This window comes from Adiantum capillus-veneris, chromosome 12 (assembly GCF_014529385.1).
Source record: "Adiantum capillus-veneris isolate H3 chromosome 12, ASM1452938v2, whole genome shotgun sequence".
Taxonomy (NCBI): domain Eukaryota; kingdom Viridiplantae; phylum Streptophyta; class Polypodiopsida; order Polypodiales; family Pteridaceae; genus Adiantum; species Adiantum capillus-veneris.
Window position 1 is genome coordinate 86,712,288 of NC_140942.1, and position 25,023 is coordinate 86,737,310.

At 46.0% G+C, this 25,023-nt stretch overlaps 1 protein-coding gene across 10 annotated transcripts in view; it reads right to left on the bottom strand.

Moving 5' to 3' along the window:
- Window positions 1-25,023, bottom strand: part of LOC147446078 (serine/arginine-rich splicing factor SR30-like) — a 52,897-nt gene that overhangs the window by 13,489 nt on the left and 14,385 nt on the right. For 7 of the 10 annotated variants that reach the window (XR_015189852.1, XR_015189850.1, XR_015189851.1 and 4 more), the window contains exons 2-7: window positions 21,898-21,989; window positions 21,743-21,808; window positions 21,599-21,673; window positions 12,240-12,342; window positions 12,111-12,157; window positions 11,983-12,040 (exon numbers count right to left, since the gene is read on the bottom strand). Coding sequence is in view for 7 of the 10 variants with exons in the window: in XM_086525386.1 (XP_086381512.1) it covers window positions 11,983-12,040; window positions 12,111-12,157; window positions 12,240-12,342; window positions 21,599-21,673; window positions 21,743-21,808; window positions 21,898-21,984 (436 nt within the window). In the remaining 3 variants the exon portion in view is untranslated. Of the gene's footprint in view, window positions 1-11,982; window positions 12,041-12,110; window positions 12,158-12,239; window positions 12,343-21,598; window positions 21,674-21,742; window positions 21,822-21,897; window positions 21,990-22,120; window positions 22,288-25,023 lie in introns of all 10 variants that reach the window. The other 3 variants (XM_086525388.1, XM_086525387.1, XM_086525389.1) reach the window with 3 other exon arrangements.

The following is a 25,023-nucleotide window of genomic DNA, read 5'->3' on the forward strand; positions in this document are numbered from 1 at the left end:
ATGAAAATACAACGCCTGTCAATCAAGTGCAGTTGATGCGAAAACTTGTTGGCATGCAACTAGATGAGTCCAAGAGCGCTGCAGAGCACTTGTCGTTGTTCCCAGGTACTTTGTCGCAGTTACAAGATTCAGGCTTGCCCCCTTTTGATGATAAGCTGAAAGCTATCTTCTTGCTTATGACCTTACCTGAGTCATGGGAAACTTTGGTGGTTTCATTGTCCAATAACCCCAATTTGACCTTTGACGGTGTTAGGGGTTCCATCTTGAATGAGGAAATCAGGAGGAAAGCAAGTGGAGAGGGAGGCAGCTCTGCCAACATGGTTAGAGGCAAGACAGAAAAGAAGAATGCTTATGCACAAAGGAGTAAGAGTAAGAGTAAGGAAAGAGGAAATGCCAGCAAAGGCAAGTGTGATGTGACTTGCTATCAGTGTGGCAGGAAAGGTCACAAGAAACCCGATTGCAGTTACTATAGAGCCGAGTTAGAACGGAAAAAGAATGGCAGAGACAAAAAGAAAGAGAAGAAGGAAGTCAAGGCAAATGCACAGGATAGCTCAAAGGACAAAGAGAAGGCCAATGTGGCTTCTAATGTTGTGATTGAGGAGCTGTCAGATGTAGAGGACATCTTGTGTGTCACTTTGTCAGATGATGATGCTTATGACTTTGATGCCTCTCTAAATGTTCATTCACAGGACATGTAGATCACCAAGAGTGATCTTATTGATGCTTTGTTGACTATCAATGATGCATTGTCCCAGACTTGGATTGTTGATTTCGGTGCTTCGTTTCATGTTACTCCTATCAAGGAGTGTTTCTCTACTTTTGATGCAGGAAAGCGTGGCCATGTATACCTTGGAAACAATCATGCATGTTCCATTGAGGGTATTCGCACTCTGCATCTCTCCATAGATGGCACAAATGAGCTTGTCTTGCATGATGTTAGATATGTGCCAGGAATCAAGAAGAGTCTACTTTCTGTTGGTCAGATGGATATGCATGGTTACAGCATCTTGTTTGAGAGAGGATCATGGAAAATGACCAAAGGCTCAAGGCTGATTGTAAAGGGCACAAAGAAAGGGACACTTTACTGCATGCATGGAAAGGCCGTGTTGGGCAAGCTTATTGCATTGGTTGAAATTAACTCACATGGAGTTGTGGCACAAGAGGCTTGGCCATATGAGCCAAAAGGACCTTTCTAAACTTTGTACTTTGAACAAGCTAGATGCTAAAGGCACAAAGCTTGACTTTTGTAATGAATGTCAATATGGTAAGCAAGTAAAGCGTTCTTATTACTCTGGTGTCTCTCGTAAATCTTGTGTGCTTGATCTTGTACATTCTGATGTATGTAGCATGCCTACTAAGTCTATGGGAGGTGCATGCTATTTTGTCTCCTTTGTTGATGATCATTCTAGGAAAATTTGGGTTTATTTGCTTAAATCTAAGGATGAAGCCTTTGTTGCGTTTAAGAGATTTCATGCATTTGTGACCACCCAAACAGGTAGAAAGCTAAAATGCTTGCGTACAGACAATGGGGGGGAGTACACAAGTGCTGAATTTAACAAGTTTTGCGAAAATTTCGGCATTAAGAGCGAGCTTACTGTGCCATACAGCCCCTCTTCTAATGGTGTGGTTGAAAGATTCAATAGGACACTTTGTGAGACGGTGAGATGCATGCTGTCAACAGCTAATCTCTCTCATGGATTTGGGGAGAAGCTTTGAAAACTGCAGTGCATATATGCAATCGATCCCCTCACATGTCTTTGAAAGGTGACATCCCTGAAGAGGTTTGGTCTGGCAAGCATGCTTCACATGATCACTTACGCATTTTTGGTTGCGAGGCTTTTGTGCATATTAGACCTGAGTTGAGGAGCGAACTAGATGCGAAGTCCATTAAAGGCCTCTTCATGGGATATGGTGAAGAAGGCGAAATGGGTTATAGGATTTTACCTCAGCTCAAAAGGGTTGTACACAGCCGCGATGTTGTTTTTAATGAGGCAAGGCTGCTTCAAAACAATTGTGCCTCAAAGCATGACCGTATGTTAGGTGCAGCGGAATGAATGTTGTATTTTCTCAAGATTAGTGATCTTTATTGCTCAAGGTTCCTTTGAGTTCTTTAGGGAAAGAGAGAGCTTTCCGTCTTGTAGAGTGTTGTGGTCACGAACAAAGTGAGTGGATATTGTGCGTGCAAGTGAATGAGACTGAGAGAAGGAGAGAGAAGAGATACGACACCCGAGAGGTTGTAAAACCCTCCTCCGAAGGCCCCACTCTCGTCCGGGAGAGTGGTCTACTTGATTGCACGAAAGAGTACAATGCAAATGCAATGGACTGATGCAATGGGACTATGCCGATGACGACGACGGTGATGACGACGGTGACCTAACGGCTGAAATCTGAGATCTTCTAATTGCTGAATTTCGGGACTGTTTCGGTGGCTGAAAATGACTGTTTTGGCTGCGTTTTTATGGCTGAAAATGGGGGAACATCTGCAACCATTCGGGGGCTGATCTGCTACGGTACCATAGGCTGAAAACGCCATGTGTTTGCTGCAGATTTGGGCTGAATATCAAAAACGCTGACCTGCTCCTGTTCTTGCCAAAAACGCTGGGCTGTGGAGATGCAAAAACGCTGATGGGCTGCTTGTGAAAAACGCTAGCAAAGCTGAGGTTTTAGGAGCAAAATCGTTATGGACTTGATCTGCTGCTGATGGTTAAAACGCCAGCAATGCTGAGGTTCTGTTGTGGATGAAAACGCCAAGGGAAGTGGGAGGATGGCGAGGATCTACTGCTAAGGGGGGTACTACTGAGAAGTTGCCTGTTGAGCGGGAAGCTCCTACTGCCTCTTCTGCCAGAAAGTGTGAACTTGGGTTTGCTTATATTAACTTAGCAAAATTGCCCTACCTACTTTTGTTGGAAAGTCACTTAAAAATAGTAAGTGAAAATCCCAATAAATAGGAAAATAGGCTAAATGCACTCAAAATTCCCCTAACTGATGCTAATGGATTCTGATGGGAATTCCGATGATCATGCTGTGTGCAACCGGAGGATATGCATCTATGCTAAGTGACTGGGCATGCACGGTCTACGAATAGACTCACAAAAGTGCCAGATCACTGCTAATCTAGACTTGACTGAACTGACTGAACCCTGCTGTGGTGTAGCTTGTCCACGGACACATAGGGTTTGGATGTGTCACGTGACACCATAAAAGGGTCAAATTTCAGCATGACCAGCCACCTGTTAGGCCTATTTTTTACCCTCAAGATGCACCACAAATGGCTGAAAATGTAGATTATCCAGTGGTGTTTGAGCCAGATGATGTTGGACAGCAAATTGAGGCTCCTCAAGGGCATTTGCAGCCAAGAAACAATGCTGAAAATGGGGCTGAAAATGATATACAGCAGCCCATTGTTGATGATTTTATCGTGCCACCTGATGTAACCCCATTGCCAGATAATGTGGATCATTGGGTGAGGCGGTCTACTCGACAAAGACGGCCTGTGAGTCGATATAACCCCTCTTTGCACTACATTATGTTGACAGATGAGGGAGAGCCTCTTACGTATAAAGAGGCAAAGACATGTGAGCACAGCAACAAGTGGGAGCTTGCTATGCAGGAAGAGATTAAAGCTTTGCATGCTAATCATACTTGGGATTTGGTTGAATTGCCCAAAGGAAGGAAGGCTATTCCTAACAAATGGGTCTATGAAATCAAGACTGTTGATGCAAAACCCAAGTATAAGGCAAGGCTCGTTGCAAAGGGATATGTTCAAACCAAGGGCATAGACTTTCAGGAAGTGTTCTCCCCTGTTGTGAAGATGACCACTTTGCGTGTACTGTTTGCCATAGTGGCTGCTCTTGATTTGGAAATGGACCAAATGGATGTACATACCGCATTCTTGCATGGTGATGTGGAAGAAGAGCTTTACATGAAGCAACCCGAGGGTTTTGTTATCCCTGGCAAGGAACATTTGGTATGTATGCTCAATAGAAGCTTGTATGGGCTGAAACAATCATGTAGACAGTGGTACAAGAAGTTTGATCGCTTCATGCTTAAACATGGTTACAAAAGAAGCCATGCAGACCATTGTTTGTATACCAAACGTGATGAGGATGGCAGCCCTATCATTCTTGTGCTCTATGTAGACGATATGTTGATAGCTCCAAAGAAAAGAAGCACTGTTGATGCTGTTAAAGGACAGCTGAAATCTGCGTTTTCAATGAAAGACCTTGGGGCAGCTGAACATATACTAGGAGTGCGTGTTACACGGCAAAGAGACAAGCGCCAATTGTATTTGTCGCAAGAAAAGTACATTGAAAAGGTGCTGGACAGATTTAACATGGCTGAAGCAAAGCCTCTTGGTGTGCCATTACAACCATATGTCAAAATCTCCAAGGATGATTGTCCCAAGTCAAAGAAAGAAGCCAATGACATGCAAAGTGTGCCTTATGCTTCAGCTTGTGGTTCACTTATGTATGCTATGGTTGCTACTAGGCCTGACATAGCCCATGCAGTGGGAGTTGTGAGCCGATTTATGGCTAATCCAGGCAGGTTGCATTGGGATGCAGTGAAATCCATTATGAGGTACTTGAAAGGGACTAAAAACAAATACCTCTGCTATGGTAAAGGACCAATGGAGTTCAAGAGATTTTGTGACTCTGACATGGCTGGTGATGTGGATACACGGAAATCCACAAGTGGCTATGTATTTACTCTTGCGGGAGGTGCTGTTTCATGGTGTTCTAGATTGCAAAAGCTATTGCATTGTCTACGACAAAGGCTGAATATATTTCAGCTACTGAGGCTTCCAAAGAAGCTATTTGGTTAGCACGCCTATGCAGTGAGTTTGGTTTGCTTGCCAAGGCACCTATGCTTGGTTGTGATAGCCAGAGTGCTATATGTCTGGCAAAGAACGCCATGTTCGCACAAAGCATATTGATGTGCGGTATCACTTCATACGAGAAGTGCTTGAGGATGGCCTTATTACATTGGTTAAGGTCCATACATCACAAAATCCAGCCAATGCTCTCACTAAGTGCTTACCCAAAGCACATCATCATCTATGCATAGAGATGGTGGGAGTCACGTAGATTAAAGGCACCATTTATGCCTTTAAGTGGGAGGTTGTTGGATTAAAGGCCCAAATGGCCCCCTTTTAATGTATATTTTAAAGGTTACTAACCTTTGGCCAAGTTCACATTGAACTTGGCCACTAACTTATTAAATTGGTCCTTATACAAATAATAAAGGGATAGTGAGTTTTTATCAACTCACTCACTTATCCCCTTGAAAACTAACGAGCGCTCTCTCTCTCTGCTCTTCGTTCTGCTAGCGCCTCCTACACTGCAAGCACTCGCCCCTCTCCAAGGTGCACACCCCGCACACTCTCGCGTGCTCTTTCACTTGCACACACCGCCGCGTGCTCATCACCCTCTACTGAGACGATGCGTCCCAAAAAGTGTATCTCTAGCAGGAAAAACTCACCTTTTTCCCCGTTGTTCACCAATTTGTGTTTCCATAGTGCCTAAAAAATCTGTAAGAGAGGGTGTCTATGTTCTGCTTCGCTCTTGGGAAGCAAGATGATGTCGTCGAAAAAGGTGCCTACAAATGACTTGCACTCTCTAAAATTCTTGGCCATCATCTTCTAAATATTGCGAGAGCATTTGTACAATCCGAAGGATGTTTTAAGCGCGGCCTTGTATACATCTCCAAGAGAGATCCTGATCTGATGATAGCCAATTTTCACGTTGCTGCTGCCAAAACACAAAGACCCTTGTAGTCTGTCAAGCATATCATCGATAGGTGTTGAAAACCTATTCTTGATGGTAATTTTGTTGAGAGCTCTCTGGTCAATGCACATTCTCCAAGATCCGTCTTTCTTCAAAACTAGAAGCACTTGTGGACAAAAAGGCGATGTACTAGGTTGAATTGGACCCTTCAAGAAGTTCTTTTACTTAGTTCATTCTTTCCTCATTTTGGGCATGGCCTGGCCACTTCGGTCACGTATGGACGGGGATTAAATCAATCGTATGTATCATCTTCATGTCTCTCAAGAGGTAGCTCTCAAGGCAAACCCTTCGAGAAACACTAGGCTTGGGCTTGCGCAAATTCTTGTCATTCTTGTTCTAACTCTAACAAATTTGACTTGTTATGTTCTTCGAACTCTCTCAAAAAGATTGAATAAACAAAAAAGTTGGATTTCATTAATTTAGAAATGGCCGAGGTGTCACAAATGCGGGCACCACGTGCCAATAGAAAAGAACAGACTGAACAACTTTAAGCACTTCAAATAACAACTGAACTGAAATGGAGAGAGACGACACGCGACACGGAGTGGCGGAATTCCACCCCAGAGAGTATTGGCCCCAAACCTTGGCGCCCCTTTCGGTATTTCTTTATATTGCATCAACACAGTACAAGCCGGTACTCCAAACTCTGCACCTTCGTACTGAAGCATGCCAGAGAATGAGCCCTAGCCTCATATTTAAAGGCCCTTGGCCTGAAAAGCAGTTTACATGAAAAGCTTTCAAACTCAAAAGCTTATGGTCCAAAAAGCAGTTTACATGAAAAACTTTCAAACTCAAAAGCTTCTGGTCCAAAAAGCAATGCCAAAAGCTGCCAGCGCAATTTACGGAAATCCGTACAGCCTGCCACGTCATCATGTCAACGCAATTTTCGGAATTTGTTTGCTGCCTTAGGGTTAGGGTTAGGGTTTTTGGCAGAAATTAGGGTTGCAGGTTTTAGGGTTAGGGTTTCAGCAGTTAGGGTTTTTGGCAGAAATTAGGGTTTGCAGGTTTAGGGTTAGGGTTTCCAGGATTAGGGTTTCAGCAGTTAGGGTTTCTGGCAGAAATTAGGATTTGCAAGTTTTAGGGTTAGGGTTTCCAGAATTAGGGTTTCAGCAATTAGGGTTACCACGTCCTCACTCTGTGACACTTCTTCTACTGCTTCTTAGGGTTTAGGCCCCTCAGCCGGCATCTGTAAGTTGGCTCCATTCTTTAGGCTTTGACACGTCAGCAGTTTGTTACACGAGGCGATACAACTGGGACAAAGATTTTACATCTAGAATGATTTTTGTCTTTCTCGTTCTTCAATGTTGCCTTTCTTGCCCAATAATCTACCACAACATGGTTCTTGTGGAACCAAGGTACCCCCAAGAGCACATCACACTCTTCCAATGGCATGCTATAGAAGTCCTTGTGCCCTAGATATCCATTGCAATGCAACCGCAGTTTGCAAATGACAATGCCTCGGTGTCTATGGTCCCATTTCTTCAGGCATTATCCCAAGTCGAGCCGCCAATTCAAGTGACATGAACTTGGCCTTGCCACCTCCATTGAAGAATATAAGAATTTCATGGTCTCGTACTCTGTCCAACGCTTTGCAAAGCTCAATACTCTCATCCTTCTACTCTAAGGTCGCTCACACAAAATCTGAAACCAATCAAGCCTTTGTCTTTCCTTTCTTTGCTCGCTCGTCTGCCGATTCGAAGCTTCCAATTTGTCCTCTTCTTCGAACACTTTGCAACAAGGATGTGCCCTTGTTCCCTACAACCGTAACACTTGCCCTCTTTGTAGTACTCTGCAGCACGCTGCTCTAGTCTCAATTTTGGGCCCTTGGGTTTCTTCTTCTGTTGATTGCCCTTCTTCTTTTTGTCGTCCGAAGACGCTTTCCCTATGGAAGTGGTAACTGGTTTGTCCAGGGTAAGTCAAAGAGCCGAAATGTCACATGCACATCTAATCCTATGTGCATGTGAACAAGATAACTCCTACTTCTAGGGTTTAGGACAGTCTTGGAAGCGTTTTGGCACGCTTGTGAGCCTGTACGTAGGACATGCATGTCCAAGCCCTTAGATTAGTTGCATACCCTCTGATTGTACCATGAGCACACCCAGTGTCTGCTAGGTGTAGGCACTAGGGAGTGTCCCCATACAGTAGCATAGTACCAAGCCTAGGTAGTTTCCCTGCATGTGAAGCACCTCTTATAAAGTAAGTTAGATACTTCTTATTAAGTGACATTTAGCATTTTACTAGCAGGTCGTGGGATATTTCTATAGCCCTGCTCGACCCAAGAATAGGCGTCATCATTACACACATTGTATCAACATGTGTGCAACCTAAAGCAAATACCTCTCTAGAGATAGAGAGGGGGGGGAGTTTGGGACCCCATCCGGTGTTAGTCTTCTTCTCTCTCTATCACTCATAGAACCTTCACTCACAATATCATTCTCTCTTCTCTCTCTAGTCTTCGCACATCTCTCACATGAAGTAAAAGGAACCGTGAGTACGCATTGAGCACCCACTTTGAGCATTCACCATAAATCACTTCCACTACACATAATCTAGATCCATTGTATCAACATTTGTGCAATCTAAAGCAAATACCTCTCTAGCGATAGAGAGGGAAGCCCTAGGAGGCGGGTTTGCGACCCCATTTGGTGTTAGTCTTCTTCTCTCTATATCACTCTCAGAACCTTCACTCACAGTATGATTCTCTCTTCTCTCTCTAGTCTTTTGCACATCTCTCACATGAAGTCAAAGGAACCTTGAGTACGCACTGAGCACTCATCTTCACCATTCACCATAAATCACTTCCGCTGCACATAACATTGGGGTAAGTCAAAGAGCCGGAATGCATAGCAAAGCCATCCTTGGTGTCTACAATAATCTTCTGAATGCTATGAGACTTTTCCTTCAAGCAATAATGCCGGATCTCTTTTGGAAGACCACAACAAACCGCTCCATCTACTCTAGAAAGGCATCTTCCGAAAAGAAGCTATCGGCAGAAATGCATCCCAAAACAACCTGCAATAAGTAGCCACAGTGTCGTCCTTCCTCATCCTTAGATGATTACAAGCTGTGATGACACACTCTTCATACTCCTCCGTTAACCATGCCAAGTGAAGAGTTTTAAACTTTACCCATGACTTAGGGGCTTTCTTGTGTAACACCAAGATCGACCACCATGTTTGTGCATTACCTTAAAGAAAAGGCGCCGCCTTTCGTACCTTGGAGGCTTTCGAGAAATGACCTCCAAAAAAAGCAATGTCAAACTGCTGTATGAATGCAAGGGCTCGATGAGTATCCTTGACGCCTTAAAAAGTGTCAACCCATATGGCTTGACCCCCATCGTTGAACTCCTTGGTCTTCTTTCTCTCTTTGTCTAGATAATCATACTGGGTTGATAGCATCAGGTGATTCTGCTGTCAAAGGTGGCAACGGAAGATGCAATGAAGACAAGAACTAGCTCGTGATCCGGTGGTCACCTAGACTCTGATGTAGAACACCTGCAATGCCACACACATGAACAAGGCACACCTGTGGAGAAGAGAGATCACTGAGGTAGAAAGAGACAAGACATCTCAGAATGAGAGAGAGAGAGAGAGAGAGAGAGAGAGAGAGATCTGGGAAAGGCTCTATATGCTGATAACAAGCTGCTCATACAAGTGACCAAGGGTGGTCCGGTATAAATTTGACATACCAACTAGATAGACCCGAGGTACACACAGCTACGACTACTACTGACACTGAAAATTGCTCCTGCACACAAGACCGCCTTCACGGTCTCAACATGGGCTGCCCAAGCCTCTTGTGAAAGAGAGGGTCTGACGATATCTCCTCCTAGCAAGAGAACAGATCCGGAGAAAGAGGGAAACGTGTCTTGAGTAGAGAGCATGGAACTTCCTCTCCGATGCCTACACCTCTGCTGTGGTGCTCTACATCCTGGTGATCACATCGTCTCCGTATAAATGCTCTGAGAAGAAAAACGCTAGGGGAATGCCCCTACTGCCCATCATCTGCCTAGCGGTGCCACCCTGCTCATGGTGAAGCAAAACGCTAGGGATGGGAGCAGCCAGCAAAAATGCTAGGGATGCTGCCCCCCCCCCTCGCCTTCCATACACCTCCTAGGGCTGCCCAATGGGGGGCACCCTGCACCACAGGGACACTGCACACACACCACCTCTTGTGCCCTGCCCACACCTATATTCCCACACATGTAATAGACTTGGACACTCTAAGCGGAGGATCTACCACCACACATGAGAAAACTTAAAGAATTGAACAAAACTAAAAGAGAGAGAAGACGGCACGGCGAAGTTCTGCGCGCAAAGATACTGGCCCCAAGGAATGGCTCCCCTTTCGTTATTTCTTTATTAATGCTTCATAAAGTACAATGTCCAAGGGTCCTCTTCTCAGCAACGCTCCCAAGCTCATCGGCCTGAGACTAAGGCCCTAGCAATTAATTTATAGGCCCTTGGCCTTCCCAAAAGCAGTGTACATGAAAAGCTTCAAGTCTAACAGCATCTTGGCCCAAAAGCGAGCTAGACACAATCTGACATGAGAAACCTACCTCACACTTGCCGGGCACAGCCATAAAACAGCCCTCACTCCCTAACACATCAATTTGCTATTTTGGGTGGAGAATACGCCTTGTAGAGGAAGTTTTGATGAAAAGGAGAAGAAGATCATCTTCTTCTTTGTCTTCTTGTTCATATGCATAGCAACGGATGATGCATCTTACTCAAGGGCTATGAGGAGGTGTTCATGGAGAAGGGCATGAAAGACTATGCGACTGCTTGTCTACCGATCAGGTTCAACTATATGATGAGGGCTTGAGTGTGTGCCGCTACGATGGCTTAAGCACACATTGGGATGGGACTCAACTGTGTCGCTACGATGTTGAGCCCACATTCACACATCAAATTCATTTTTGTATATTTGATACCGAGCAATAGCTCTGTCATCTTCTTTTTTCCGATTGTTTCTATTGAATAAACAACTTGGGTTCTCATCTACTTGTGCATCTCTTCTCTCATTCAAATTCAGTCTCACAACTCTCATAGCTAGAAGCCTGGAGCCTTCTCGAACGAGTTTATGTCCGATAATGCAAAAACCACAACACAATTGGCAACGTGATTCACGGCAAGAATTGCAGGATGCTGACAACGCACTGTACGAACAGGGTGGCGTGTCAAATTCTACTCATCGGAGCTTTTCGGCTTATTGAAAGCTTTGACTTTTAGGAGCACCAGTAATTAAAACAGTTGACTTTCAGGCTTTCAAGCCTCTGTAAAAGGAAGAGGCCAAGGGAATTTAGAAATGAGTCTTGGGAGAGTTACCTGGCACTCATGCAGTTGCAGATTGTTAGACAGGTGGTCTTCTCCCCAACAGCTGTATCTGTGAACATATATGAGCACAAAGGGCACCTAGTCACAGACCACTGCATCCGGGAGTGTAACTCTGCCACTTACGTGACTAGTCTCAAGTGTGAAGTATTCTTTCAGTTCGAGTTCTAATATGTTAAAAGTCCATTCCAGTTGATATTTCTCCGTCGGCACGTAGACCCTAGCGGTTAAAATGGTATCAGAGCGTCAGCCATTTGCTTTTTTCCGGCAAGCAAACCAATCCTGCATCAATTACAACGGACTCGGATGAATATCTACAATTTCTCGTCAACGAGTTGCATGATCTGCTTTCAAGGCATCCTTGGCACAATTGGCCACCTTTGCAAGATTTGCGGCAATTCTTCAACCCAATTATGCCTCACGAGTTACCTCCTCCGGCACTCAGCTTCAACTTATCATCAAATCATTGTTGTGCAGCAAAAAATGAAATGACAACGGCAACAAAATGTACACAAAACACTCTTAAGTTGCTATTCACAAAGACAACAAGATAAGAACAACAACATATCAGGCAGAGGGACAGATTGGGAAGCAAAAGGCATAGAATAGAGGATTATAATCATACACTTCATAAGTTCAGAATAGTCTGAACTCATGAATTATAAGAGGGGATAAAACACTCATACACTATAAAAGCAAGGGAGAGCATTATAATCAACCTGACTGTCTGAAAGTGATGCAAACTCAAATAAGATAATGCGTACAGTAATTTTGACTCATTCCAAAGTCAGGACCTATAAATGGACATGAAGAAGCAGCAAGAAGATATTATAGGCGCTAGAATATAGCTCGCAAGTAAATCATACCTCCTCCATCCCGATAAACTTGAGCAAATGTTACATCTCCTGCTTTTCTCATGTGATCCTACAAATTAAACATTGTGAAAACCAGTGGCCACACTGTTTAAAAGAACGAGACTCCAGAATACCAATACCTTCAGATCTTGCCAGGAAGCTGAAGCTGGCAATTTTGACACATAAACTGGAGGCAAAGGTCGAGCCTTTAGTACCAGACCTGCTAAATCTATAGCAGATAATTTTAGACTAACGATACATTAACAAACCTCTGAAATCTGACTGCCGAGGAACGACAGAGCGGCCACTGTTATGACTGTGATTACGATCACTCGACGGTGGTGGTCCTCGCCCTCCATGTGCAAATTCAACCTGCAGCATGTACATGAACTGGTTTCTAAAATCTGATAATCCTCCAAATTCTTGTAAGGTAATTTAAGAATGTACACAATTGCATCATTTGTTGGCCCAGCATATTTGTTAGCTAATTAGAAATAGTTCCTGAAGTGATGAGCAGAAACTCAAAATGTACATCAATCACGCAAGTGTAAATTTAATTAGAAGTAGCTATGATGCGAAACAAAACATGTGAATAATACCATTTCAGGCCTATATTGTCATGAGCAACTTTTTCTCTTACACTAAGTTCTTTTTTTCCAAGAAAGAGATCCTTCTATTAATTAATAAAACTGCCCATAGCGCTACAACCACCTCTCCTAGAGAGGGCTACATCGACCATGGAGGGAGACTCTCCCAATGAAAAAAAAGGCTAAATCAAGAGATGGAAGGAGGGAAAAGCCACACAGGTGGGCAGTAGTGCCATCTGGGTTCACCCCGGACCACGGTGAAGAAAGGCCCTGGGCGCCAAAGCAGTGTAATAGGGAATGGGCGGAACACAGCCCAAACGTTCCGAAACGGCGTTCCGGACGAGTCTCGTTCCCAAAACGGAGTCGGGAATGGAACGCCATTCCGGAACAAAGTGTAACCAGAATGGTGTTTTGGAACGGGAGGAACATGAGGCGGAACGGCAAAACGCGGAGCGGAACGAGCAAAAGTAGGCATTTGGGGGCAGTTTTTGGGTTGTTTAGGAGTTTATTTGGGACTAAGCTGAATGGAGGTAGTTCAAGCCTTACTTTAGCCCACCGTTCTCGCCCCGTTCCCGTTCCAGCCCCACCTCCTCCTCCCCATTCCTGTCCCGTTTTGTTCTCGTTCCCCGTTCCCGTTCCGGGTAACTATGCACCAAAGTCGAATGAACTCTTCTCTGCGCTCCTGCATGCGGTCGGAGCTACCCTGAAGTCTCTCGAACTGTCCCCTAAGAGTATGGATCCACTCCAACCAAAAATCTCAAACAGTCTCCATTGGTGGCACAAGGCGAGCCTCAAGGATACGAAAGCAGCGTGCCCGCGAAATGAACCAGAGTGTCAGGCCACAGACGACAGGGCTCCCAACACACCTCTCTCTGTAACAAACTGCTGACGTGTCAAAGCCTTGAAGAAGGGAGCCAACCTGCAGATGTCGGCCGAGGGGCCTAAACCCTAAGAAGAACAAGAAAGAGAAGAAGTCCTACCAACTTATGGGGACCCCGTCCGATGTGGCCCCAAGTGACAAAAGATTAAAATAAAGCAAGACCTACACACACATACACAAATTGATGACGTGGCAGATTTTTGAAAATTGCGTTGACATGATGATGTGGCAGGCTGTACAAATTTCCGCGTTTTGCGTTGGCTGATGACGTGGCAAGCTGTACGGATTTTCGTAAATTGCGTTGGAAGCTTTTTGGCTTTGCTTTTGGGACAGAAGCTTTTGAGTTTGAAGGCTTTTTACTGTAACTTCTTTTGGGGCCTAGGGCCTTTAAATATGAGGTTAGGGCTCATTCTCTGGGATGCTTCCTGGAGAAGGTGCAGAGTCTGGAGTACCGGCTTGTACTGTGTTGATGCAATATAAAGAAATACCGAAAGGGGCGCCAAGGTTGGGGCCAATACTCTCTGGGGTGGAATTCTACCACTCCATGTCACATGTCGTCTCTCTCTCTCTCAGTTATGTTGTTATTGAAGTGCTAAAAGTTTGTTCAGTCTGTTCTTTTCTATTGGCACGTGGTGCCCGTCTTATGACACTCTCTCACTGCACCACTCTTGCGGGGTAAGCTCCGTAGCAGGCTGGAGTGTAGGTCAATCCCCCTGTATCACTATCATCCTGTTGGTGGAGGATAGCTCAAACTGTAGTGCAGGGCCCGTGAGAGTGGACCAAGCAGCTACCCCCCAAGTGTAATGTCGTGCTATGGAAAGAGCTGGCATCAGTTGAAGGACCCGAAGCCAAACTTGTTGTGCCAAAGGACAGTCCCACAGACAGTGACGCTGACTCTCCAAAGGATGGTCACAAGCTGCGCATGCTGCCGGAAGGCCACTGTGTACTAGCCAACTCCCCATTGCTGTAGCTCTCTGTGCAACTAGCCACTGGAACAGAGTGACTCGCCCCGGTTGTCTGGCGTCCCACCACCTCGCCCAAAAGGCTGACAAGAACTCAGTTGTGAGACCCTCCTCTTGCCAATGAGGTGTTGCAACAGGACGAGCCTATCTCCGTGCTGCCAGTATCTGATGTTCCAGTCGAACTGTGTACTGAAAGAAAGGGACCCCTAGATGGTCGGCTCAGAAGAAAGGGTCCCTCCAAAACCACTCTCCAGGATCCCACTGCACTCGTGGCAGCTCTCCCAAGCCCACAACCTCCAATGGCCTGTCTCAAGAGCTGCTGGGTCAGGATCGATGACACAAGTCCTCCCGCAGATATCCACTACTCGATCCTTTGAAAACAGTACTCTGCAACCTGTGGAGCCTCTACTGAGACTCTGTGAAGTCGACCCTCGCCCTGTATCTCGTAGAACATGAGGGAACACTCTCTGAGCAAGCACGAACTACGATGAGGACCTCCAGTCGCATGAAAGTCCCCATCCATCTTGGAGTTGCTCACTCTAGAGGTGTGAGTCACTCAGCTAGTACTTGCCTCTCTGATGTCCCGACACATGCTTTGCATGTCAAGTGCACATCTAACCCTATGTGTACGTGGACAAGCTACTTCATGACATGGGTTCAGTTTAGTTAGATTAGGAAGTGATCTGGCACTTTTGTGAGTCTGTACGTAGACCGTGCATGTCAAGAAACTTAGATTAGATGCATATCCTCCGGTTGCACACAGCATGACCATCAGATTTCCATCAAAACCCATCAGGACCATTTCTACAGTTCATAGACCTATTTTCCCTATTTTTGACTTTTTTCACTTATTATTTTTAAGTGACTTTTGTTGGGAACTGGGTAGGGCAAATTCACTAAGCAAGTATATAAGCAAACTAGCGCTAGCCCTTTCTGGTAGAAGAGGCAGAAGGGACCTGACATCCACATTGCACCTTCTCAAGCAAGACCCCCCCCCCCCCGGCAAGAAGACTCAGCGTTTTCAGCCAAGAACAGCCAGCGTTTTCTCCAAGTGCAGAACCAGCCAAGCGTTTTGCATTTGCAACAGCACTAGCGACAGCAGAACAACAGGAACAACCTAGCGTTCTTGCAGCAGACCACACCTCAGCCTAGCGTTTTTGCAAACAGCAGATCCCCTAGCGTTTTGCAGATTTAGCGCAACGGAACCATCAGAAGCACCAACATTTTTAGTTTCAGCATAGACATACCGCAATAGAACCCCGAACCTGGCAGATCTCACCTTCCCGCAGCAGATCCTCGCCGCACGGTCAGATCTAGCGTAGTTTGCAGTTTCAGCCCGGAAAACGCAGATTTCAGCATCTGCGTTTTCAGCGCGTCGTTGTCACATCGTCACTGACAGAGTCAGAATTCAGCAGATACAAGATTTGCAGATTTCAGCCCTTAGCGTTTTCAGATTCCAGCCCGTCTCGTCGTCGTCGACATCGTCGGCAAGTCCAAGCATTGTAGAGATTTGTGCAATCAATAGTAGACCGCTCTCGCCATAGAGAGTGGGGCGTTCGAAGGAGGGTTTGTGTCGTATTCTTCTCTCTCTATCTCTCAATCTCAACACCTTCATTCACAGTGTTCACCACTTTGTTTGTGTCCATTGCACTCTCTCACTAAAGGAATGGAAGGCTCTCTCTTCCGTAGGTAAAAGGAACCCTTGAGCACAGTTCGGAGCACACATCTTGAGCAAAGTTCAACATTCACTTCCGCTGCACCTTACACTGCACCCCTCTCATGCCCTACAGCTGGATGCTCTGTAACTCCTCTGGCAAACTTGAGAACTGAAGCCAGTCACCTAGAGTGCGTGTTGGACCCTCTGCCATGGGAACCCAAGAAACATGAGGGCTACTACCAACCAAGTGGCCTCTCTGACTGCTAACCAAGCGGTTCCAAACAAGGGGCTATCTCAAGCACTCCTCCGTGCAGGTAGGTTGGTGTTGCTCCAGGCTCACAGCAAAACGATCCTCCAACCTCCTGCTTAGACCAACTCTGCGCATCTCTATGAAGATCCATCTGAGGGAAGGTCTCCAAGGGCCTCCTCAGGTACTCGAGCTCTAACCCGCTAAAGCAAAAACTCCCTCCAAGGCTCCTCCCATAAAAGCAGTCCTCTGACAAGAAACTTCCCAACAAGGGCTCTGCTCTGCTGTGCTGCAGTGTGACATGAAACGTTTCGTGGTTTCGGTTGTTTCGGGGTTTCGAGGTTTTGAAATGTTTCGTTTCATAGCGTCAAAAACATGAAACGGGTTTCATAAACGACATTAAATTATATATTAATAAAATATGATAAATATGTATACAATGTAGCACACATGACTCTAGACTTTAATGTCCACGAGAGAGAGAGAGAGATGCTCACTCATTAGAAGCGACTTCAAGCGAGCACGATCAAAGAGATGTTCAGTATTGATGAAAGTTAAAACACAGCCACTAGTTTCATGAATCATAACTGATGCATCATTGATTCATTTAGCAAAGTACTTCTATTGAACAAAGTTCAAACTTAATTCAATGTCACAAACCATAAGTTTTAGGGACCACAATCATCTGTTAATTGCAGCATTGGGTTTCTAGAAAAAAAAGCCCCAATTTTAAACGTTTCATAAAAAATGCCTGTCCGTTTCATGCGTTTCGGCAAAACGTTTCATAGGTTTCGGAGTTTCGGGGTTTGATCTACATGAAACACGTTTTTATGTCACACTGCTGTGCTGGGTCTATGATCCCCAAACCCCCCTGAGAACGAGGTAGAGTGATGGCCTGCCAGGCTACTTTGGCCGGGCTATCTGAGTGCCGCACCCTGACCAAAGGAAGTTTCTGATCAACCTCTTTACCTGGCTGATGCAAGAGCTCGAAAAGATCCAACAAGATGTAATGTACCACATAATAGCCAACAACCCCTGGTTGGCCACTACAACTCTGTCGGCAAAAGAAAGTCGTGTCAAACTCCAATATAACAACTTCCTCCTGATGGACAGGAGGAGGGGAGCAATCTGCTGCTCAGGAGACAAGTTCGGGCCAACCTGACAGCGATAGTATCGAACTGCAATCCTTAGGGGGATCCATCTAAAACCCTCACCTGCCAACCAATCAAGCGTAGGAGCACTTCCAACCGAGAAAGCCATTGTCTTCCTCCAGTTGATCAGTACGCCTCATGCACAACAAAAAGTCTGAAGAGCTTGTTCACACCTGTGCAAATTGGCCTCCTGGCCCTCCAAGTGCAAAGCTGAGTCGTTGACAGAAGAAAGTCGAAGACAAACACCTCTATAGCATGGCCTCTCTGCAAGTTCGGGATCCCAAACCTATCCACTCAAAACACCTGCAATTACCACTTTGAAGACCATACCCTGTTGTCAACCCAAACCTAGGTGCTCCACTAAACCACGAAACAATTATGCACTCACTTGTGGTTGACCAAAACAGATAATGAATCCCTCTCTTAAGTTTTTTGTATAAACTTACTACATGAAGGATCTTAAGAGAACAATGAAGCACTGAATTCCATACTTAATAGCATGAGCATACCACAAGACAAGATGTACAACGGACTCCCAATATAAATTTTCAGTGCATGAGAATATAGACAAATGCTACGTCATATCGGAAAACCCCATCCAGCTGGAGAAATTGAATTGCCTTTCGAAGTGCTCCATCTCGACCCCTTTGCTTCCAAGGTGAGTCTTCAATAGTATTGCTCCCTATGTCACTCACAGAACCCGGACACCTCCCTCTTAATTTAGTGGCGGCCTCTCCTCCCTTTAACTTCAAACTCAGGTTGCCCACGTTCTTGCAGCACCACAAAGTCGCCCTCCTTCTTGATAAGGCGGGCCCCCTTGGTTCTTTTAACAGATGGCGTAGCTCTCTGCAGCCGCTCCCTGCATTCATCTCCTGGCGACTCTCGGCCCTCTGCAGTATTAGCTCGTGAGCTCGTTCCAACACCTTCCCTTCTTGGCACTAGCAATACAGCGCCGTACAAGCCCTTCTCCTCTTACTTTAGACCCCCTCTCCCTTGATGTGGACGTGGCCCGATCAAGCTTGATGACCCCTTGGCTTGGAGACGGTTGTTTCCAGAGAGCTCTCCCTCGCTTCTCTCTATGGCTTCTCCTTCCTCTCAATACTTGCCTGTCCACTGCCCTCTTGAGCCTTATCAAGCTCACCTCGCCCAAGCTCCCTCTGTATTGCCCCCCTTCTGCAACGCATATCAAGTAGTGCTCAATTTTCCTCCTAGAGCCCCGAAGGCCTACCCTAGCAACAACTCAAGATAGTGTTTATGAGTCCAAGATAATTGAGCTTGGAACCTAATTCGCTTGAGTGATAATCTAGCCAACACACACTCACTTATGTGCACGATTTTTCTCTTTCATCCACGATACTAACACGATCCATTCCCATCACCTAATCCCAACATGTTCCATGAGACGATCCTCATGGAGAACGAGAGAGAACTGAGGCTACAACAGCAGCTAACCGTGATATCTTCGAGGCTGGCTTGGATGGGGAATAATCCGCATCTGAGCATCCCCAAGATAGACGTGACTGCAAAGAGTGTCTAGCCAAGGCCCAAGAAGAGAGCCGTGCGCATGGCAACCTCCTCTATCCAGGAGTCCTCATGTATATGTACATAGCATGGCGGGCTCTGCGTGTCAGCAAAGAAGTGTACCACAATGTGTCTACATCTTCCCGCGTCTGGAGGTGTCACTGAGAACTTGGCCAACGGCCACAGAGTTTGTACCAGGTCTGTAACCCCTAGGTCTTCCATGTGGTGAGAGAACTCGAGGACCTATGCCTGCAGCCACTCCATCACTGAGTCCAGAGTCCATTCAGACTGGTCCCTGCCACATTGGGGAAAAGAGAAGCCAACCGCTGAGTCCAAGGCCTCTATCCCTCTAGCTGCAAGGAACAATACATGAACTCTAAAACAAGCTGCCTCAAATTTTGGTGAAAGGTCGCCAAGAAAACGGGTGAAGTCGTAGGCTAAGAAGTCCCACCGACGACAAATGTTGAAGCTCGTCAATCCACGAGGAGCTGCTACAAAGCGAAATGTCTGCACCGGAAGCGGGGTTCGCAAGAAGGGTTGTCCCTCTCTCGCCAAGCGACTCGTGACAAAAGCGCTACCAAGAGATCACCTAGCAGCCAAGGAAGGTCCTACCCCTTGGGTCGGTTGCGAGGTAGCAACGGGAGGAGATGTGGCGGGGGGGTAGTGGGAGAGGGAGGAGTGGGAGGGTGGGGAGCGAAAGAGGAAGAAGGGCAAGGTGGAGAGGAGGAAGGAGGCGGGGGGGGGGGGGGGGGGGGGGGGGGGGGGGGCGAAGGAAGGTGAGGCTGAGGTGGAGGGTGGAGCTGAACCTGATCCTGTTGAAGAGGGTCGAAATGGTTCCATGTGGAAACCCATTGCTACTGGCTTGGAGCCTGGCACCCACCCTGAGTGCCACGCTAACATGGCGGCCCTTGTCGCGACGTCAACCACGAACCTGCTGCCAGCCCTCCTCTGCCTGAGCCCCAGGCTCGCAGCAGTGGATCTGCCAGAGTACCCTATGACTGTTGGGACCTCCTCCGTGGACAAGCCTTCGCAAGATGGCCCATCTGACAACAACAGAACACTGATCCGGGAGGCCCGAATACTCCACGCTCTAGCGGAACCAACCACCACTCACCCAAGGTAGTAGAATGACCTTCGAAAGGGTGTGGGTGTCCCGAACCAGAACACGTACTGTGGGAATGCCAGCCGCCTTGGCAGCTACAAAGGCTGTTGTGCGAGGTGTCTCCAGGACAGTCCCAATCTCTGAGCCTAAGGTACTCCCTTCTCAGGCCAAGGTAGCATACTGAGATGGGCAGGTTTGCCTCCTCGACAAGAACGTCGATAGCTGGATCGAAACCATGGCGCCACTGTCGAAAGTGTGCCCAAACTACTCGGATGGCCAGGGGGCTCATCGCAATGACCTTGGACGCCATCTCGGAAGTCTCAAACTCTATCTGGTAGTAGCCACGCCCGAGAAGCTGAACGCCGAGGATCTTGCCCGCCTCTGCTAAAAGGCGGTCCTGAAGGAGATCACGCACCTCTCCTTTGTTGGGTCAGGTGCCGATGATCTTGCAGATGACGGAGCTCGCCTGGAGGCGCTTCACCTTTGCGGCTAGGCAAGCTTGCTCTGTCGGCAAGAGAGCAAGTCGGATGGTGGGCTCTGCAGGGTCGGGCGAGGGGGCTTCTGGAGAATCCCTCGTGGGCGGAGTATGAGCCTCCTTTTGTATCTACTGATGTGAGTGCTGATGAAAAGAACCAAACCACTTCCGAGAGAACTCCGACGGTGAAGGACAAGCCCTCAAGGTTGAGGCGCCAGCAGAAACCGAAGGCACTAGGGGAGGGGGGTTGCGCGAGGAAGAAGCGGGAGGGGGGAGACAGCGAGAGCGCAATGGGCGGGGGGCGTTGGGGGGGGGGGGGGAGGGAGGCTGGGGCGATGGGCAGGCGGTGTGAGCTGCGCAGGGTGGCGACGAGACAGCAACAGCGAGCGCGTCGTGGCGCTTATCGGGAGTTGTGTGTGCTGAATATCTTGGATCACCACAACGTCTCTTACACTAAGTTAATGTTTTTGTTTATTGGCATGCCTTATCTGATAGAAAGGATCGTAAACCAATGTAACTAAAAGCCCAAAAATTCCCATTTCGAAACATGCGTGCTTTTTCAATCAAGAACGCCCCATGAGCATGTAATCTCCCTCCAAATTCAGGAAAAGCCACAATGAGTTTGCCACCAATATCCATAGCAAAATAAAAACGTTCAACTACTTGACAGAACACTAGCCCTGCTTAATTGAGACGTTTCCTGTCTAAGCTCCAACGTGCCTTGCCTTCTGGGAGCACCTGTATTGTTCTGAATCTCTGTGATTGACGGTAAAAATTTCACCCAAATATTCAAGCCCATGACGTTTAAAACAATATAACAATTTAAGCTTTCAAAAGCAAGATCTACTTCAATAGCAGCACCTACATTAGGACAATAAAACCTCGCATCAGTAGCTAAAGTGTCAGTTGAATGGAAATGGAAATTCTGATGACCATGTAAGCACACTATTGTTCCAAACAGGAAAATAACCGGACTTAAAATCAAGTTCGTTTCATGCCAGTATAAACAAAATATATAGAAGGTTGAAGGGAACTGAGAATAGGACCCGGAGATGGTTTCCATCAAAGTTGTAATTATCCCGACCATTAAGAGCATCTTCAGCATCTCTGGGATCCTCAAACTGAAAAAGAGTAAACTTAGCTCTAGAAACTATCATCCACCATTATGGTGTCCTCCCAAGTAAACTTACCTCAACAAAACAGTATCCAGGTGGCCGAGGAGGCATCTTCAGATCAATGTCCACAATTGGCCCATACTGCTCAAGAAGACTGAAGAACATCATTAAATAAGAAAATTAATATCTTTAAGAAACCAAAAAGAACAGCTCTAGATAGTTTTTAAAACCTTTCGAAACAAGTCTTCAATCTCATGCTCCCTCGTATCTCCCGGCAAATTACCAACATAGAGCGTACAGCTTGAGCGTCTGCTCATATTCACTGCAGGTAAAAAAAGGGCATGTTAGCATGGACATTGACGTTATAAACCAATTATCTGTGAAAAAACACCTTGAATTAAAATGAGCTCTGTAGGATAAGTGCACTTTTTAAAGTAGATGCCAGGAGACAACCTTAAACATGCTACTCCTCCCTAATCTCTCCTACAACTTCATGACTCAATTGCATATCTTGATTTGAATATCAGTAGCACCATTTAAAGGTTCCCCTGACTCAGCAACGCCACACTCTTCTTTAAATGAGCAAGTCTCTTAGTCTCTTCCCTCAACAACTAGATTGCCTGGAACATCAGCAAAGGAGATAAATTTCACAACCTAATATGCACTCCTTCATGCCTTTAGCCAATAGAAAGTGCCACTTTAACTGAAAAAAGCAGTGCCACATCAGTAAGGCAACACGAACAGTATGAGGGCAAAGCCAAAAGCATCCCCTTGCACCAATCAACTGAAACTGCAGCCAGATCGGGCTAATTTTTGAAGCTATGTTTTCTGGAAGTTTATGCTTTTTCAGAAAATGCTTTTGGAGCCTATAAAAGAGGCCATAGGTTGTACTTTGATCTCATTTCAAAAGGGGCTTTTGGAGCCTATAAAAGAGGCCATAGGTTGTACTTAAATCGCACTTCAAAAGAATGTCTTTTGAAAAGTCACAAGCATTCACGCGCTCAGAAAATTCTTGTGATTCACGGTAAATCATACAGTATGCGCTTCAGAATGAAATGAGTTACTTAAAAACTAAAATGCCCTGCCATTTATGTTTTTGTTATCAACAAAATACTAAAAAATAAAACAGCTGTGTAAAAAAATAATCTCTCTCTCTCTCTCTCTCTCTCTCTCTCTCTCTCTCTCTCTCTCTGTGTGTGTGTGTGTGTGTGTGTGTGTGTGTGTGTGTGTGTGTGTGTGAGAGAGAGAGCCTGATGAGAGGAGAGGCTAGCCAGCCTCAGAGACGGATCAGACTTCTTTAGAGTGGACACTCGGCAGCCAGAGGTGCAGCTACCACAGCAGAGCTCACATTCTCCTCACACAAGAGGCACGTTGATCGATCGAGCGACCGAGCTAGGGAGATCTAGACGCCCACGACTACGTAGAACTACACAGCATCAACGGAGGCTGCATCAGAGGATTCACATGCACTACACCCAGTCATACTATTGACCATGGAGGAGATTGATGAGATCCGCCAACGGCCGACGATGGATCTCAGATAATTTAGCTCTGTTGAGGATTGTACATCCTGCTCATCTTCTCTCACCCATTATATTCCCACAGGCACACCCACATTGTGTTGTATTAGGCTTTAGCCCCCAGTCACTACGTTCACACCCCCCCTACTCATATCCTACACAGTTCCAGCTAGCTGCTTAGTTCACATCTAGCAGTTAAGATTTTAGTTTTTCACTTTACTTCATTTTAATTTTGTACCCAAACATTGTATTAGATCCACCAAGATTGTATCAGTTTGGTCTCATAGGTCATTTTGGCCATTTGAAGACATTTAACATAACATTTCATCTCTTCTCTCTCTCTCTCTCTCTCTCTCTCTCTCTCTCTCTCTCTTTTTTCTGTATTTTTGTTCTAGTCTTTTTGTACCCAGACATGGCATCAGATTCACACTTTTGTAACAGTTTGGTCTCATAGGTCATTTTGGCCTTTTGAAGACGTTAATATAACATTTCATTTCATTTCTCTCTCTTTTCTTGGAGGGGAGGGGGGGAGGTTGTATTCTACCTGAAACAACTTCAACCACAACTTCATAGACACATCTTTTACGTTTCTAAATAACTCAGGATGGAATGCAAATGAAAAATGTGACGAAGTGCCAAACTTTTCAACAAAAACTTGCAGAAAATGCGATAGCTTCTCTTTTCTACCTAAGACAATCAACTTTGGCAGACCACAAAGGGAATACCAATGCTTGATGGACAATCATGCTAATGCTTTTGTTGTGATTGTGTCTTACCAAGAAATGAGCATACAAACCTATAGACATGATCTACAATGGTGAAACATTGGCTATTCCTTGAATGTAAACTCTCTCCCTATAGAGATTTGTGCAATCATAAGTAGACCGCTCTCGGCATAGAGAGTGGGGCCTTCGGAGGAGGGTTTTGACAACATTCTGGTGTCGTATTCTTCTCTCTCTATCTCTCAGTCTCATGCACCTTCATTCACAGTGTTCATCCACTTTGTTTGTGTCCATTGCACTCTCTCACTAAGGGAACGGAAGGCTCTCCCTTCCATAAGTAAAAGGAACCCTTGAGCACAGTTTGGAGCACTCATCTTGAGCAAAGTTCAACATTCACTTCCGCTGCACCTTACATTGGAATCAGAGCTTTGGTAGTGTTCTGTATCACTCAAGGAAAGAACCACAAGAACCACAGAATTTTTTTGCTTGTTGAGGTCGCACGTAACCCAAGTCCACTTGGGCGTGTCGATTCCTAATCGTGTTTTTGAAGAGTGACAGGAAACCCAAGAAAGAAGGGCTTGTCAACCTCCCCTTGTTTCTCTTTTCACTCATTAAGAGCGGACCGTGCACTTAGCCGCCGGCCAATCGACGTGAGGTGGTAAAAACAACATTGGTGTGAGCGCAAGGCCGCCAAGGGGTGCGCCCGCGGAAAAGAGAAGAGCTCGGGTGAAGAGAAGATCCTCCTCTAACACAGATTACAAGCTAAAGAAGAACTCACGAACTCAAGACCCTCAAGAACCTCAAGACCCCCTCAAGAACCTCAAGAACTCAAGAACCAAGACCCCCAAGAACACAAGTTCCTCGTGAACTGAAGAACCAAAGATCTCAGTGTATGGTCATCACCCGAAGCAGAATGGATAATTTGCATGAAGGTGGTGAGCATGAAGAAGGTGAAGAAGAATTTTCCCCACCAACAAGTTTTTCTGACCCTCCCCCTTCCCCATCTACGCAACGGTTTGCGCCAAATCCTATGGAGGCTTTGGTCAAGTCGATGATGGACATGATGGCACAACAACAAGAAGTGACTCATGTTGCAATGGCACGTGTAACAGAC